Genomic DNA, 18,568 nt, shown 5'->3' with positions numbered 1-18,568 from the left:
TTATGCGTACATGCATAGAAGTTCTGTGGTTTATCTCCCTGACCCCTTCTGAGGGTTATCAGTCTGTACCCTACTTCCACATCTCTGGTTCCACCCTGTTCCTCAGTTATATTCATTATATTCCACAAATAAGTGAGATCATATGATATTTGTCTTTCTCTGCTTGGCTTGTTTTGCTTAGGATGATACTCTCCAGATCCTTCCATGTCGTCTCAAAGGACAAGCAATCTTTCTTTCTTACAGCTGCATAGTACTCCATTGTGTATATGCACCACGGCTTTTTTATCCATTCGCCTATTGATGGACACTTGGGCTGTTTCTAGATCTTAGCTATTGTAAATAGTGCTGCTATGAACATGGGGGTACATATATTCTTTCTGATTGGTGTTTCAGGTTTCTTAGGGTATATTCCTAGGAGAGGGATTACTGGATCAAATGGAAGATCAATTTTTAATTTTTTGAGGTAACACCATATTGTTTTCCATAGTGGCTGCACCAGTCTGCATTCCCACCAGCAGTGTATTAGAGTCCCCTTTTCTCCATACCCATGCCAACACTTGTTGTTTGATGATTTGGTGATGGTGGCCATTCTGACAGGTGTGAGGTGATACCTCATTATTGCATTAATTTGCATCTCTCTGCTGATTAGTGATGTTGAGCATTTCTTCATATATCTTTTGGCCATATGTATGTCCTATTTGGAGAGGTGTCTATTTAGTTCCTCTACCCATTTTTTTAATTGAGTTGTCTTCCTTTTGTTGAGTTGTATGAGCACTCTATATATATTGGAAATTAACCCCTTATCTGATGTATCATTGGCAATGATGTTCTCCCATACAGTGGGTTCCCTTTCCATTTTGATGGTTGTTTCTTTTGCTGTAAAGCTTTTTAGTTTGAAGTAGTCCCATGTGTTCATTTTTTCCGTTGTTTCTGTTGCCTTAGGTGATGTATCAGTGAAAATTGTGCTGCATATGATGTCCGAAATTGTGTTGCCTACATTTTTTTCTAGGATTTTTATGAATTCATGAGTCACATTTAAGTCTTTTATCTATTTTGAGTTTATTCATGTGTACAGTGTAAGATGATGGTCTAGTTTCATTTTTTTGCATGTAGCTTTCCAATTTTCCCAAGACCATTTATTAAAAAGGCTGTCTTTACTCCATTGCATGCTCTTGCCACCTTTGTCAAATATTAATTGAGCATAATGTCTAGGGTCCATTTCTGAGTTCTCTATTCTGTTCCACTGGTCTATATGCCTGTTCTTGTGCCAGTACCAGGCTGTTTTTATTACAGTAGCTTTGTAGTATAACCTGATATCTGGTATTGTGATCCCACCTACTTTGTCCTTCTTTTTCAAGATTGCTGTGGCTATTCGGGGTCTTTTTTTATTCCATAAGAACTTTTGACATATTTGTTCCAGTTCTGTGAAATATGTCATTGGTATTTTGATGGGGATTGCACTGAATCTATAGATTGCTTTGGGTAATATGGACATTTTAATGATGTTAATTCTTCCAATCCATGAACAAGGTACGTGCTTCCACTTTTTATATCTTCTATTTCTTTTTTCAATGTCCTGTAGTTTTCCACAAATAGATCTTTTACTTCTTTGGTTAAGTTTATTCCTAGGTATCTTAATTTTTTTTGCCGCGATGGTAAATGAGACTGGTTTTTTTAGTTTCACTTTCTGTGAGTTCATTACTGATGTATAAGAATACCATCAATTTCTTGATGTTAATTTTGTATCCTGCTACCTTGCCAAATTCATTTATTAAGTCTAATAGATTTTTGATAGAGTGTTTAGGGTTTTCTATGTATAATATCATGTCATTTGTGAATAATGACAGTTTCACTTCCTCCTTTCCAATTTGGATCCCTTTTATTTTTTCTTCATATCTGATTGCTGTGTCTAAGACTTCCAGTACTATGTTAAATAAGAGTGGTGAAAGTGGGCATCCCTGTCTTGTTCCTGTTCTTAAGGAAAATGCTTTTAGTGTTTGCCCATTGAGATTGATGTTAGCTGTAGGTCTTTCATAGATGGTCTTTCTTATGTCGAGATATGATCCCTTCACAGTGCTGAGCATTTTAATCAGAAATGGGTACTGGCCCTGGCCGGTTTGGCTCAGCGGTTAGAGCGTCGGCCTGCGGTACAGAGAGACCCGGGTTTGGTTCCCGCTAAGGGCACGTACCTTGGCTGCAGTTTGTCCCCGGCCCTGGTCGGTTGTGCGGGTGGCAGCCACTCGATGTGTTCCTTTCACATCGATGTTTCTCTCTCTCTCTCTGTTCCTCTCTCTCCCTCCCACTCTACCTGAACAAAAAATGGAAAAATGTCCTCGGGTGAGGATAAAAAAAAAAAAAAAAAGAAATGGGTACTGGATTTTGTCGAATGCTTTTTCAGCATCTATTGATATGATCATGTGGTTTTTATCTTTCATTTTGTTTATGTGGTGTATCACATTTATTGATTTGTGAATATTGTACCAGCCTTGCATATCTGCGATGAATCCCACTTGGTCATGGTGAATAATTTATTGTTGGATCTGATTTGCTAGTATTTTGTTAAGGATTTTGGCATCTATGTTCAACAGGGATATTGGCCTGTAGTTTTCTTTCTTTGTAGTGTCTTTTTCTGGTTTGGGGATTAGAATTATGCTCGCCTCATAAAACAAGTTTGGAAATCTTCCTTCTTCTTGAATTATTTAAAATAGTTTAAGGTGAAGAATAGTTAGTTCTTCTTTGAATGTTCAGTAAAACTCCCCCGTGAAGCCGCCTGGGCCTGGGCTTTTGTTTGCTTGGAGATTCTTGATTACATCTTCAATTTCCTTAGTTGTTATTGGTCTGTTCAAGTTTTCTCTCTTCCTGGTTCAGTTTTGGGAGACTATGTGTTTTTAGAAATTTGTCCATTTCATATAGATTGTTGAATTTGTTGCCATATAATTGTTCATAGTATTTGTTAACAATCCTTTATATTTCTGTGGTGTCAGCTGTTACTTCTCCTCTTTCATTTCTGATTTTGTGTATTTGGGTTCTCCCTCTTTGTTTCTTGGTGAGTCTAGCTAAGGGTCCATCAATCTTGTTTATCTTTTCGAAGAACCAGCTCTTTGTTTTATTGATCCTTTGAATTGTTTTTTTGGTCTCCATGTCATTTATTTCTGCTCTGATCTTTACTTTGTTCTTCCTTCTACTTGCTCTGGGGTTTTCTTTTTGTTTGCTTTCTAGTTCTTTAAGTTGTGAGGTTAGTCTATTAGAAATTTTTCTTGTTTCTTGAGGTAGGCTTGTAGTTCTATGAACATCCCTCTTAGAACTGCTTTCGCTGCATCCCATAGATTTTGTGTCGTTGTGTGTTCATTTTCATTGGTTTCCAGGAAGTTTTTAATTTCTTCCTTGATCTCCTCAGTAACCCATTCACTGTTTAAAAACATGCTATTTAGCGTCCATGTGTTCCAATGTCTTTGCATGTTCTTGTTGCAACTGATTTCTAGTTTCATGCCATTGTGATCTGAGAAGATGCTTGATATGATTTCAATCTTCTTGAACTTGTAGAGGCTTAGTTTGTGTCCTAACATGTGGTCTTTGAGAATGTCCCATGTGCACTTGAAAATACTGTGAATTCTGTAGTTTTGGGGTGTAATTCTCTGTAGATATCTATTAAATCCATTTGGTCTAGTGCTTCATTTAGAGTGTCTGTTCCCTTGTTAATTTTTTGTCTAGAGGATCTACCCAGTGATGTCAGCAGGGTGTTGAAGTCCCCTACTATGATTGTATTGCTGTCAATTTCTCCTTTGAAGTCCTCCAGAAGATTTTTAATATATTTTGGTGCTTCTATATTGGGTGCATATATGTTTACCAAGGTTATATCTTCCTGTTGGATAGATCCTTTGAATATTATGTAGCAACCTTCTTTGTCTCTAGTTATGGCCTTCATTCTGAAATCTATTTGATCAGATATGAGTATTGCTACCCCAGCTTTTTTTTTTCCTTTCTATTTGCTTGGACGATTTTTTTCCATCCCTTCACTTTCAATCTATGTGAGTCTCTTGTTATGAGGTGGGTCTCTTGTAAACATCATATACATGAGTCATGCTTTCTTATCCAATCAGCTATTCTGTGTCTTTTTATCAGAGCATTCAATTCATTTGAATTGAAGGTGATTACTGATATGTACTTATTTATTGCCATTTTTGTGTAGTGTGTTATATTTTTCTTCCTATTTCTTCTACTAATTACAGTAGTCCTTTTAACATTTCTTGCACTGCTGGTTTGGTGCTAATGTACTCCCTTAGCCCCCTCCCCCCCCTTTTTTTTTTCCTGGGAAGGCCTTTATTTGACCTTCTATTTTGAATAATAGCCTTGCTGGATAGAGTAGCCTTGGATTCAGAGTCTTGTTTTTCATGACCTTGATTACTTCATGCCATTCCCTTCTGGCCTGCAGTGTTTCTGTTGAGAAGTCAGCTGATAGCCTTTTGGGGGTTCCTTTGTAAGTAACTTGTTGCTTATTTCTTGCTGCCTTTAGGATTCTCAATTTGTCTTTAATTTTTGGCATTTTAATTACTGTGTCTTGGTGTGGGCCTGTTTGGGTTCTTCTTACTTGGGGCTCTCTGTGCTTCTTGAACTTGAATGCCTTCTTCCTTCACCAAATTAAGAAAGTTTTCTGTCACTATTTCTTCAAATATATTCTCTAACCCTTGTTCATCATCTTCTTCTTCAGGAACTCCTATGAGTTACTATATTTCCAGTTGTCCCACGGTTCTCTTTAGCTGTCTTCCTGTTACTTAATTGTTGTTTCCTTTTGGTTTTCTGATTGGTTAATTTTTTCTACCCTGTCTTCTAATTCACTTATCCGGTCCTCAGCTTCCTCTAGTCTGCTGTTTAGTCCTTCCAATATGTTTTTATTTCTGCTATGTCATTCTTCATTTCTTCTTGGTGGTTTTTCATTTCCAATTGGTTGATTTTCAATGTTTCTATGTCTTTACTCATGGTGTTGATGTCCTTACTCATGCTGTTGAGCTTTCTCAAGATCATGGCTCTGAATTCTACCTCTGATAACTTGCTTAACTGTATTTCATTTATCTCATCTTCAGTAGAGGTATCTTGTTCACCATTTTGGCTATCTCAGTGGGTTTTGGAGCCTGCCAAATTTTCCCTGTGGGTGTTGGTATTCTGCTGTTTGTGGCTCCTTCTACTGGGTTTGGATGAGCGTGGGAGGACCCCCATTAAACATGACTGTCAAGTCTTACCTTCCCGGGTAGATTTGCAAACCCAGGAACAGTTCAGTTATCCTCTAGCTTTTTGCCTGAAGGCTATTAATTGTGGTTACTTGAAGAGCCTTGGGTTCTCAGTTGAATAAAAAACTCCCTCAGGTGTTCTGCATAAGAGGATTTCCCGAGGGTGGGGCAGATGCTGGTTGTTAATAAGCCTCAGTTTGCATTTCCATGGCCCACCTGGGTGGGGAGCCCTGGGCAGGAATAAGATGGCCACTGTCCTGCGTGGCCGAAACTCAGCAAAAGCTCTAGTGCCCTCCAAATCCCGAGTGTCCCCACACAGTTACAGTCCAGTCTGCTCTCCCTCTGCCAGAACCCAACGTGATTGGCTGTGGCTATTTTAGTGCTCTGTCCTGGCTCTGCACTGTGGAGTGGGCTTGGGAGTTTAACCCCAAGGGCACTGCTCACAGCTAAGACCACTGCTGTTTGTGGGCTCCCAGCCCCCATCTCACATCTCCGCCATCCTACAAGGATCAATTCAGTGTCCCCGGTTATATGGTCCTTGCAAGCTGCTTCTGTTGCTTTCCCCCCAATGATTTGTCTTTATTTTAGTTGTAATTCCAGTTTGGTCCTGGGAGATGGTCTGCGTAGCTTCCATTCACTCCACTGCCATTTTCGCAATCGAAACAGGCTAACGGGCTAATGGGTGGTTACCATTCTTGTTACTGGGCTAATTCTATTCAGTCTATATCTAGAAACATCATTTTGTTTCTGTTGCTTCTGCATAATTTCCTGACATTAAAAAAAATAATTAAAAAGCAAGTGGCATGGTAACTAGAAGAGATGAGCAAGTTGGGTCGATTTCTGTGGCAATTCCCCAAGTACTGTTGTTGTTGTTTTTTTCAAGATTCAAAATCAAATAAAAATGCTCCTCTGCATTTCTAATTTAAAAGTGAGCAATAACTTCTGAAATTTGTGCTAAGCCAAATGAACTCATTACTGTGTTATGAAACAGTTTAACGCACTTTGATCAATATGTTAGCTCTGCAAACACAAATATGCCATAGTAACATTATAATATAAGCAAACCTGACTTGCCCTGTGTTAATAGGTCCTAAGACATAAAAGGTGTCAAAGCATTAGGGTATTTGAAGAAAAGGCAAATACTTTTAATACTCCCCAGAAATAGTACTCTCTCAACTCTTCCGTACATTTGTATAAATCCCCTAAAAACAAAGAAATCTTACAAATTTATTCTTACTCTTTTATGAAGTTAGTTAAAAATTAATGAACAAAAAATTAAAGAGAAGCTGCTGTAATAAAGTTAGAATATTCTAACTGAAAAACAATTACAATGAAACTACTTATACTCCCATAGAATTGTAAATATTTTTCAAGGGATATTTTGCAATACAATTTTTTAAACAATGTTTTCTTCTTCTTACTCTTGAGACTTAAACACTGCAGGTTTACTTTACATTAACAAATACATTTATTAAAATAAGAGCTTTACTTTCTCAGAAGAACTCTGTGATTTAAAGTAACGCTGAATGCTTAGATTTTTCTTCAAACACATTTATACGCTTCATCTTTCAACTAAGAGGATTAGTTTTCAACTATATGTAATTGACAGAAAATTGTGTTGAAATTGCCGTATTTATTAATTCTGGGAATTTAACTGGTCAGATTTCTGAGAAATGCAGTTCTTTGTACAGAACTGGAAAACACCAACAGTTTGTAAGTAAGTGCACTGTTTTCACTTCCTCTCAGAATTATATTCTTATTTCACCAAAGTAAAAGCAGTTAGCTTCATTTTTATCCTGAAAGGGGGATCATTTTCTTTAAAAGGAAAAAAGTTACCTTTCTAGTTTTAGATGTTTAATCAAACAAAAGCTCTAACTCTAAGAGACAACTTTAGGGCTTGTATCAAGAAAAATCCCCTCTGTAGCAACTGGCTCAAACTTGACAAACTTGAACTGAGCAGATGTTGAAGGGGTCTTGGTTGAACTGGGGAGAAAGAAGAACTAGACATTCCACAGCTGCCTCACCAGCCTCCTTCCCAGGGGCACAGTTGCAGGCTCTATCAAGCTCAATCACTTTGTACAGCAACTGGGATCCCAGCAGGGGCCACGGAATCCCAGAGCAGCTTAGATTTCGTCCAGTACTGCAGCAAGAAATAAAACTACTTAAAGAGTAACCAGTTTTTTCCAACAGTCATATGGCTCCAGGCCAAGAAAAGGGAAGAAAACATCTGTAGTGAGAAAAAATAAAAGATGTTTCATATTTTTAAGATTTCAAGCTACTTACAGGAGATTTTCTTTGGGTCTTTATTATGAAAATAATATGAATATTTGATCTTTATTCTTTACCAATATTTTATTGGTGGGGCAGGGAAAGAATGATCAAGTTGAAGAAACACAGAACTTAATTAACAGTTAATTCAACAACTGTAACGTAATGCAATCACGGCAGGGTTTTAAAGGAATAAAATGTATATGGCAGTAATATGCTGAAGGGATTATGCTCTTGCATTTTACATCAGTCTACATTCTCACAAGCTCTTAAGAACATTTTAAAACTGAAATAACTGTATTAATGATATGGTGTGACTAAAAGCAAGCAGTAAGAGAATGTTCTTGAGGATAACTGATGCTATGGCTGATAGCCATTTCCTTAGGATACATCAAAAAGGAAGGAGTTATAAACATATTGCTCGTTAAAATAACAAAATGTACATACTAATATTCTCCACAAAATTATGCTTGTATACTAATCATCATCTTCTAGTGTAGTGAGAGGCAATATGTAGATGCATATTTTGAGAGGTTTTTATAATATCTTAAATGTATAAATACCATTAAAATCATTCATTCTTGTTCAGAAAATTATTATTATACCTTATATAAGCACTGGTAAGAATCTACCAGATACAATCATGAAAACAATAGCGATGTACAATTTATTGTGGACTTTCTGTGATTCGAGCATGGTGTTAAGAGCTTTCGATACATTAGTTCATATCCACTCCATGATATAGATGAAGAAACTGATTTTTAAAGTCACTGAACTAGATGGTACAAGCAGAATTTAAACTTTTGATTCTAAAGTCCATGTGCTAGTTATTATACTCTACTGACTTCATTGCAAATGATATTTGTACATTAATTTGGAACATTTTAAGTATTTTAAAAATCAAATTTAAGTTTTATACTATGTCATTAAATTGTGTAGTCAGAGAAAAGTAGCCTCTCTAGATGATGTTAGTTAAATCTCACTTACACTACTCATAATTCTTTTTATTGTCTGCAGATTTTTTAATAGCCAGAAAAAAGCTCATTTTAATCTAGAGTAATGCAACAACCCCATGAATGTTTTCATATTCTAAGCATCCTAAGTTCCACATGCCAATTTTTCCATTTTAAAACTACATGTGAAATAAGCTAATAATTAATTTTATGTTATGTAACAGGTACTGAGGCATAGAAATACTAAAGCATGCTTAAAAAGGTAGAATAAGAAAACATTCCTATCAATAAAATATCAAATAAGAAAAATCCAATAAAATAAATCCTTTGTTTATTCAACAATATTCCTCTAAGACAATGCCATACACTACAGCAAGGATGAATAGATGAGGCAGAAGTTGTTGACATATGGGGTGTGCATAGAACTTCTGGTTAATGGAACTTCCAAGATGTATAAATAAAAAATGATGTGTGAGTTGGTGGAAAAAACTGTAAGGCAAGTCAATTTTTTAATTAAAAAATTATGTAGCATAAACAATGCTAATGAGCCAAAAGTCTCATGAGATTAGGACTGTATCTGCTTCATTTTAACATTCCGTTCACTTTTCATAAGTGTACATCCACTCACTTGAAATATCTCAAGCAGAACCTCTTCGTAAAATAGAATTTTAAAGATTTTCTTTGTCCTTGTTCTTAATAGCTCACCATTTTCTATTTATATTGTCAACTTGATGACATTAAAAATTAAAAAATTAAAGTCCCCAAATCTTTAAATGAATCATCAGATAATAAATACCTGGAAGTTCTTCATAGATTTCATCATCAATTGGTTGCCTGCTGGCTGGTGAACTGCTGGTTGGTAGAGGATGATCAACATCATCATATAAGTCTCCTCCTTCATCCTCCTCCTCAGGAATAACATCAGATCCCATATCTATAAGACATGTTTGGGGAAGTAAACATCTTGACTGTATAATACCATTGAAATAATTAATTCTTACTTGTTCATGAATTTTTAAAAATGCAAAAGAGATTTTCAAAACCCTATTTTCTAAATTAACGCAAAGTCACAATATCATTATATGCTATTATCCTTAAATTAAAACATTAAAAAAATTGATTGTTGCACAAATATGTAAATTTCAAATTTGCCAATTGGACTTACAGAATACTTTTATAAATCTAAAGTCAATGGTCTGTATTAATACCAGTCACGTTCCCTTGGTCATTCTCACAGAAATTCAATAAGCTTTTGATACATGAAAATCTACATCATTCAGTTATTTAGTATTTAAAGGCTGTAATAGCTTGTTCAATGTATTGCTCTTACCTTGTAATACAAATTTCAGCTGCTGTACCCATTCTTCGGCATCTTTGGGAGAAGCTGCTGTGAACTAATAAAAAAACAAACAATAACAAGAAAAATCACCACAGTAGAAATAAAAGGTATGTCACATTCTTATCATTTCTTTAAGACCATTAGTAATTCTTTTCATGTCTAGTACTACTTTTCTTGCAAGGATGCTTCTTATAATGTACAGTTAATTTTGACAAATTTACGTAATTGAAGCAGAGGATGATGGATTTGAAACTCTGATCAGCAGCTGGCAGCTGTGCAGGAAAAAAAGCTGCTTCTCTTCATCAATGTCAAAGACAGAACTGATGAACAAAATTTGCCCTTGACAATTAGAAGACACCCGTGAATTTCTTTAGACTGCTGGGTACAGTTTTCTTAAAAATGTTCTTGTCAGATTCCAACACACTATCTGACAACTTAATTAACTGGCTTTCAACTGCAATCTCAGATATTTAAAACTTATTAAACACACATTCCATATTGATGCTCACTGATAGCTCTTGAATTGCAGAGCTGATAACGTGCCTTTACCTTCCTTTTCTCCCACAACCCTAAGCAATACAATACGCATTAACACGCTGATATTTTTCTTTTGATAATTTTACTCTTTCTGCTATGTGATTCTTTTAAAAAATCACACAGTTCTATTAAAATAGACATGAAATGCAACATATGAAGTAACTCATAAATTACATATTCACTTGTTCTCTTTCAAGAAGATATCACTTGAACTAATCTGAATTTTTTTTTTAAATGTATTACCTCTTATATGAATGTTCAATATATAAAAGCCAGTATTTTTTATTATTAACATGTCAGGGAGAGTTGTTTTAACAAAATGTTAATGTCTTTATAAATGAAATCAGAACATTTTATCAACTTAATTTCAAAACAACATTAAAAACTCCAACCTGATAAGCACGTTTATCAGGAGCAGAGATTTCAAAGCAGCAATCTTTCTTTCCATCCTTCCTAAGCGTGTTATTTATTCTGATGTTGTAGCCATCTATTGCAAATTCACCTTTCTGTTGTTTGTCTGTTGAAGATAAAATGAAAGTCAGAATTTCATTTTTTACAGTTGAGTACAAATGCCCAGTCAATTATCTTTTACGTATTTAGATTTTCTTTGTCAAGTCTTGGAAAGAGTCATTTTTAGTCATTCTGCTTTCATCATATAATGTTCAAATAATGCTTCTAGATATTGTTTTTAATTCTAAAAGTACAGAAGTGTTTGGGATGAGCTGGTTTACAAGAGATGTACTAGTGAACCCAAGGAACAGTCTGAAGACAGCGACCTTATTCAGAAGAAGTGTAAAAATAAGATACTTTCATGTGAAAAAATTCAAGAACTGGAACTCAGATCTTGCTGGACAAACCCTCCACAAATCTGTGGTTCTCTCAGATCTGGTAAGCCGGTGGGAACACCTGACTGGAGAAAACTGCTGGGCTTTATTCACCACTCTCTCTTCTCATCACCACCCTCCTACACACCACCCCCAAAGCCTCTAAAATGCAACTTTTCTATTAAAATATTCCAAAATTCATAGTAATTAAATTTAAAAAGCAAAGCAGAACAAAGCAAAATTAATCCTGAAAAGTCGTGAGGGAAGCATTTGCATGGAGAGGAGTGGCAAAGCAAGCAGAGAAGCATCAGCTACCAAACCAAACCGAAAGAGGGTGTTTCTTAACCAGCGAACAATGAAACTAGTAAAGCGCTTGAATCCCATATGTTGAAGTATCAAAAGAAAAGATGACTTGAGCGTTAGTCAGATATTAAAGAAAAATAATGCAGGAATACAAAAATGGATTTGATACTCTGAAACTGAAAATAAAATTAGCTTTCCTATTTCACCCAGTTATGCCATTTTGACAGAAAAGTTATACAGCTATAGGTTTATTTCCTAGATTAACACATAATATTAAATTAAGGACAGCTGTCGTTTTTACTGAGCTTAGGGGAAATACAGAAATGCTTTCATATCGTGGGGTGATGGACTCTCTCAGCTCAATGCATCAAATAATATTTATCTCCTTTTCTTAAATATACTAGTTTAATGCCTGAAGTAACGTACATTTTTAAAAGGTCATTGGGATCACATCTTGTTCAAAATATCAAATGAAAAAGAAATCTGAGTTAGCAATTCCTGACTTAAATCTGGACATTCTAATTATACTTAATCATAATTTACATCTCTTTGGATGATTGTATAAACAATTCAGATTCAAAAATTTGAAGTATGCTTTGTGGAAACAGTCTACAATGAGCTCTATGAGGTTCAGAAAAATTATAAAAATTAGCACAGCATTTCCTAAAGTGTGCTTTATGGGATACGAATAGGTTTCTATGATCAAATATGTTTGGGAAATTCTGAATTAAATAAAGTTAAACAGGTTTTGTTAGTGCAGGCCTTCTTGAGGCCCTTAATATATTTACATATTAATTGACTTTCTATGAGAAAGATTTAGTATGCAGTATTTCCCAAAATTACTTGTCCACAGAACCCTTTTTCACAGAACATCTTATGGAATGCACTGCCAGGAAATATTTGGCAAAATACCTAACTAGAACAATAATTTTGGGGAACAACTTAACAATAATAATAATAATAATAAATGGTTAAGCACAGTTGGTTCTTCTAAAATTCTCAAAGAAGACTAAGTCATTCATTCATTCAGTCAACAAATTTATACCAAGGACTTGAAACAAGTGAGGGAGCATCACAGGTATGGTGAGACAAAAGCTAGTAACACTTTACCAGACTTTTCCTAACTTCTCATTGAAACACACACACAACACAAATTTAAGTGCTCCTGAAACATCAGTCAATGATCCACTAGGGAGCAAAAGGACTGAATTTTCACTACAAGATATGGAAGTAGTCGGAAGCAACATAGCAAAGCCATACAGGACAATTTTGAGAGATTTCCTTAAATTCACTAGGAAATCGGGGTCACCAAGGACCAGATGGAGGAAGTGGCTCTCTTGCTGCACAAGTGCTCAATCACTCCACTAACGTGGTCCATCTGATCTAAAGCCTATGCTTTCTACCTCTAATCTGGGTCTAAATTCTTAGCAATGTAACATGAGCAGGGATAGAAATGTGTAAGGCCTGGGAGTTTGTGTCTGGATAGGTAAACTCAGCACTCTGCGGGGAGCAGGTACTTCCCGTGCTGGACTAATTAGGAATAAGATAACCACCTAGACAGCCAAAGTAGGTGATCCCTCCTTAGTCTAGCAGATCCACTTTAGATAAAAAAAAATCCCTAGATCTAGGCTATGGGACCATGTATCAGATATTCTGTTAGTATCTAAGGCAAGGACAAGAGCAGCCGCTAGTCAGATGAACTAGAGAGAAACCACTAATAAAATCTAAAAGTAAGCATCCCAGATTACTGAGATAAGGATCCTTGTTCAAGGATAAGAGGAAAAGCAAGCAAACAAGCACAGGTGCCATAAAAATATTATATAATACAAAAACATAACACAGCACTCAAGATGTAGAAAGCAGGAGCAAACTACAAAAAAAAAAAAAAAAAAACAGAAATAAACATTAAATTGCTTTGCGTCTTTAAAAAATAATTCTGAAAGAGATGAAAGATGAAACAATATAATATAAAATAATGACTGAGACAGAAATTGTAATGGAGCTGCTAAAATAATGGGAAAATACTGTATAAGAAAATGGAGAATGGAGCAGCAAAATAAATGATGTATTTAAATGATAAAAAGTTGAACATTGTGAACATTATTGCAAAATCAGATCAGATATACTTAAAAAACTCCCTTGATAGGTAGAAAAAAGAGTAAGAAGAAAGAGAGACTAAAGGGAATATGATCTATATGGAAGACTAACAAAAATACCAAAGAAAAAAACGGGTGTTCTGGAAGAAGAGTAACAAAAAAGCGAAATAATCAGAGATATAACAGAAGAAAATCTCATTCCACCAAAAAAAACCAAAGTCTACAAAACAAAAGGTGTTGTTTAACCTAGTAAAAATAATAAAATGAAACTAATAGCTAGACCTATTCAGCTGATTATTGAGTATTAGAGGATACATAATCATATAAACATCCAAGTTGGGGTAGGAGTATGGTACCAGAAAGGCTGAAGAAAATGGAGGGACATTCATAACTCTTTCTTAATGCTTTTGTAAATCCATAACCAAAAAGTAGCCATATTTCCAATTAGCCCGTGTGAGATCAGAAGCTCATGATATGAAATGGGCAAAATATGGTTATGATAAGACTCTGCTCTTCTCCCCTCACATTAGCATCTCTTCTAGACAGAGAAAAAGAAGAAAACCCTAGCATTTGATGGCAATTCATAACAATTTACATATAGCTTAGTTCCATAGTGCCGTCAGGGATAGTTTCAAGGTCACCTGTTGACTTGAGACAGATTGCTAAAAACAGTAACATGCCAATCACATGAGAAATAAGGTCATAACTTCATCTACCCAGAACTGTAAAAGATGAACAGAATATTTTATTTAAGTGAACTTCCAAATAGCAGAAGCTCATTTCTTTAAGTGCCCAAACTCTAAAATATTAGTAATTATAATGGAAATCTTTCGAAATATATACTTCCCTGACTTCTCAGACAATTCTTTTAAACATACTTTAACAATTCCTTGCTTATCTAGTAGTATTAATTTGAGTATTCTTTTTTTTTTTTTAATTCCTCACCTGAGGATATTTTTTCCATTTATCATCAGACAGAGTGGGAGGGAGGGAGAGACAGAGAGAAACATCGATGTGAGAGAGCCAGCACAACCTGACCAGGGCCAGGGATGAACCGCAACTGAGGTACGTGCCCTTGACCAGAATCAAGCCTGCGACTCATTGGTCCATGGGATGATGCTCTAACCACTGAGCCAAATCAGCCAGGGTGAGTATTATTTTTCATATTGTTAAAACACATTGATGCCCTCAAGATTTCTGAGGTGTTTGTCCCTCTATTAAATTTCCTTCCACTTCTATTTTACACTTTAACCTTGCCTATATCATGCTGTTCGAATTTAAATGTCTATAGAACTGAAGGCTGCCAGGAGAAACCTAGATAATGAAATCTATTAAATCAGTAACTTAATTTTACACAATTCTAATTCAGTAGGCTCAAGGTAAAAAGCAAGTGGCTCTGATCTCTTACAAAACAAAATGCATGAGGTTAATGATAGCTATTTCTTTCTCTTTTTCACTGGCTTTTAGGTTTACAGCTGTGTTCTGGGTTTTCCAAGTGCCAAAAAGACAGTGACATTTACTGAACTCCTTCTATATGCCAGGAATTTAATGTAGCATATCTCATATATATCTCGTAATAATTCTGAGAGAGCGAAGGTATTTACTGTATCCCCAGCACTGATGGGAAAACAAACCTGAAAATAACCAATTTCCTCATGGCCGCACCACCAGTAAGTGGTAAAAACCAGGACCCTAACCTAAATCTGATTCCAAAGTCTTACTTATTCAACCATTTCACATTGTTTTCTAGAAAGGTCTTTTTCAAGGTACATTTCATGTTAGAATCATCTTGGACGCCTGTTAAAAAGTCAGAAATGGCTACCACTCTGCACTTGCTATAAAGGAATCTCTGGAGGTGAGTCCAAGAAACTATATTTTTAGTAAGTACCCCAGGTGATTCTGATATACATTTAATGTTTAAAAAGCGACTGTTCTAGAACATGTAATTTATGAAGTCTCAGCAGAGAAGATAAACGTTATCTTGCATTTCCTCCTGCAACTTGGGTCCACTTTCTCAGACTGCCTTACGGGCTCCTCCTCATTCGCCTCTTCCACAGCCGTGAAGGTTATGCTCTGAATCCCGGCCTTTCCCACTGTAGTTTTCCCTGGACAACCACACCCAGTGTCAAGGATTAGGTTCCTATCAATATGCTTGTGACTCATCATTCCCACTTTAGCCCACCTTTAGAACTGCACATCCAAATCTCCATCTGCTCACTATACGTTTCATCTCTTAAAATGACCTATGGGCCCACAGTGGCGACCACCTGAAGAAAGAACACTTGTGATCTTTCTTTTCTGTCCTCCTTCTCAACAAGTGGCACCGCCATTAACTGAGCCCCCCAAATAAAAACTAAAAATCATTCTTCATCAACTGTCCCCATGTTTTCTCCCTCCACCCCACTACCACTACCAAAACCCAACCAGTCCTACTTTATTGCAAATGTGCTCACTTTTTCTCTTCTTTATGGGCTCTCAGAAAATGTGCTTAAAACACCAACTACTTTCCTACCATTTTAAATACAGTATAAACAGCCCTGGCTGGTTTGGGTCAGCAGTTAGAGCGTCGGCCCTCAGACCAAAGAGTCACGGGTCCCATTCCGGTCAAGGACATGTGCCTCGGTTGCGGTTTGTCCCCGGCACTGGTCGGGGTTGTGCAGGAGGCAGCCAGTCGATGACTCTCTCTCACACTGATGTTCCCCCCTCTCCCCCGCCATCTGAAAATACTTGAAAAAACATCCTCAGGTGAGTATTAAAATAAATAAATAAATAAACACAGCAACTAAATAACTCTAAATCATTTAGCATCCCAATAAGTGGTGGGCACTCATCATTCTGGATCCCCAGAATCCACGCATCTTTCCTATTTTACTCCCGGAACTGTCAGGGGCACAGCCAACTTCCCATCACAGATGCCGGAGGAGGGGGATTTTCCCTGATCCCGATCAGCCAAGCAGATATTCCGGCCTGGGACCTACAGCTGAACTGAGTAACAAAAGAATCAGGGAGAGCTCAGTCAGTGCACAGCGGCAGAGTCCCAGCAGTGTCTCCCTAGGCGATGTGTGGGGCTGAAGTCCTAGCGTCTCGCCCTCAGTCCTTGCCTGCTTTCTGAGCCCGGCTGTTCAGCCTTCCCATCAGTTCTGTCTGAAAGCGATATTCTCCCAATAGTCTCCTTTTCTATGAGGTTAAACAAAGTTGGTTTCTGTTGTTTATACCAAGAATGCTAACTTGGTACCAACGGCTAGTGAACAGAAAGATATGCAATGTGTTCTGAAATGTCTGACGTCTGCTTCTTGTATTTAAAGCCTTTTCCCCTACTGAAAAACTCACGTTATCTCTGTAAGTATTATTGCTCATCTAATTAGCAGGTGAGAGGATAATACGCACCTTAATACTAAACCCTTCTAATAAACTTTATCAAAATGATTAACAAGTTGTTCTAGGCCCTCAATTAAAGATATCTGAACATTTTCCTTGTTTATACAGCACACAGAAATACAGCTGCTAATGCTAATTCAGAAATATACTTCTGGTGTTTTGAGTTATACTGTGAGGAAATATCAAATTATATATATTTTTACTTAAGGGCCCCAAATGGCTCTGCATAATAAACAAAGGCAGTATGTATGGGTCCAGAGGGAAGCATGTTAGTTAGGGTTGAAAGTTTGGCTCATATAATCTGGTACAAGAAATTTTAGGAATTTTCAAAACCTTTTTTTCTTTAAAACAAAAATCAAGTGTTTTTTTGCACAGCCAGACATTTTCAACCGCAGGTATAAACATGATTACAAACAAGGTAGTATGCACACAGACAACAGCGCGGTGAAGGCAGGGGTGGGGAGGTGGGAGGAGGGTGTCAATGGGGGTAAAAGAGAGACATCTGTAATACTTGCAACAATTAAGATTTAAAAAAAAAAAAAAAAATAAGGTAGTATGAGGTAGCTGTGTATGGAGAACAAATAAATTACAGGCATTTTTGTAAAATGGGAAGTTAAAGTCGTGTTTCTACTTTTTAAACTATACCTATTGTTTTTCTCTACAACTAAAATTCAGATACTAATTATGATATGGTCTATTAGATGATCATACATTTAGCTTCTGTTAAGATACACATTGCACAGAGACCAGCTTCATATCCTCCTACGATAACTGGGGAATAAAGGACATGGCTAACATGTCTCAGATAAATAACCTGCAGCTCCTTCATGCACTTCAGGTGGTAAACAACCTCTCTGAACTCTCAGTTACTCTCAGCTTCAGAACACAGCTTGCCTTCAGTTTCACATTCTCCTGACAGCTGTCAATGTGATCTTTGCAACATCCAATCAGAGGTTCTCATGCCATCTACTTACCTTCATGATTACGATCTTTAACTGTCCCTTAGACAGGAAAGGCCACACTCCTGACATGTAACAACTTGACCCCATCCCTTCCTGAATCACAGCCCTTACTCACCTACTGCCCCAGTGAGCCAGCTTCTACATATCATACTGTTTTATGGATCCTCTGTGCCCACTCCTCTGAGCCAATGTATTATATCGCTTTGTATTAATAATAGCTTGACACATAGATGTTCAAAGAAAGTCTATTGGTATAGATGTTGCTGTATCTATCTTTCTATATACACAGATAGATACAGCAACATCCATATATCTATATTTATATAATAGTCATAGCAGTGCACAGTGTGATTTAAAATATATCTGCCTTCAATCTCTATATATCTTCAATCTATATATGGATGTAGATATAGTTTAAATCAAACTGTGTCCTGTTTTATTGCAAACAACATGACTTGTCATCATCAGACCCTTTATAGGACTTAGTCTGTACCTGAATATTTCTACATGTTTATAAAAGTCTATGAAACAACAGATGTACATTTTAATGTCTCTATACTGTTACAAGGTCTCTTAACTATATATAAAGGCAGAAATAAAGGCCTTTTATTTCACATTTATTGTGATAAACTGTAAAGTTAATAATTGCATATCAAAGGCCCCAAAGTCTATAAAATTACAAT

At 36.4% G+C, this 18,568-nt stretch overlaps 1 protein-coding gene across 1 annotated transcript in view; it reads right to left on the bottom strand.

Annotated features, from left to right (window-relative positions):
• The window catches only part of SKAP2 (src kinase associated phosphoprotein 2), a 179,748-nt gene that overhangs the window by 56,797 nt on the left and 104,383 nt on the right, over positions 1–18,568 (bottom strand). The window contains exons 7-9 of the mRNA XM_036247317.1: positions 10,715–10,839; positions 9,777–9,840; positions 9,243–9,380 (exon numbers count right to left, since the gene is read on the bottom strand). Coding sequence (XP_036103210.1) covers positions 9,243–9,380; positions 9,777–9,840; positions 10,715–10,839 — 327 coding nt within the window. The remainder of the gene's footprint in view (positions 1–9,242; positions 9,381–9,776; positions 9,841–10,714; positions 10,840–18,568) is intronic.

The sequence above is a fragment of the Molossus molossus genome, unplaced genomic scaffold (genome assembly GCF_014108415.1).
Source record: "Molossus molossus isolate mMolMol1 unplaced genomic scaffold, mMolMol1.p scaffold_m16_p_7, whole genome shotgun sequence".
Taxonomy (NCBI): Eukaryota; Metazoa; Chordata; class Mammalia; order Chiroptera; family Molossidae; genus Molossus; species Molossus molossus.
The sequence above is the reverse complement of the archived record's forward strand: the minus strand, read 5'-3'. Positions and strand labels throughout refer to the sequence as shown.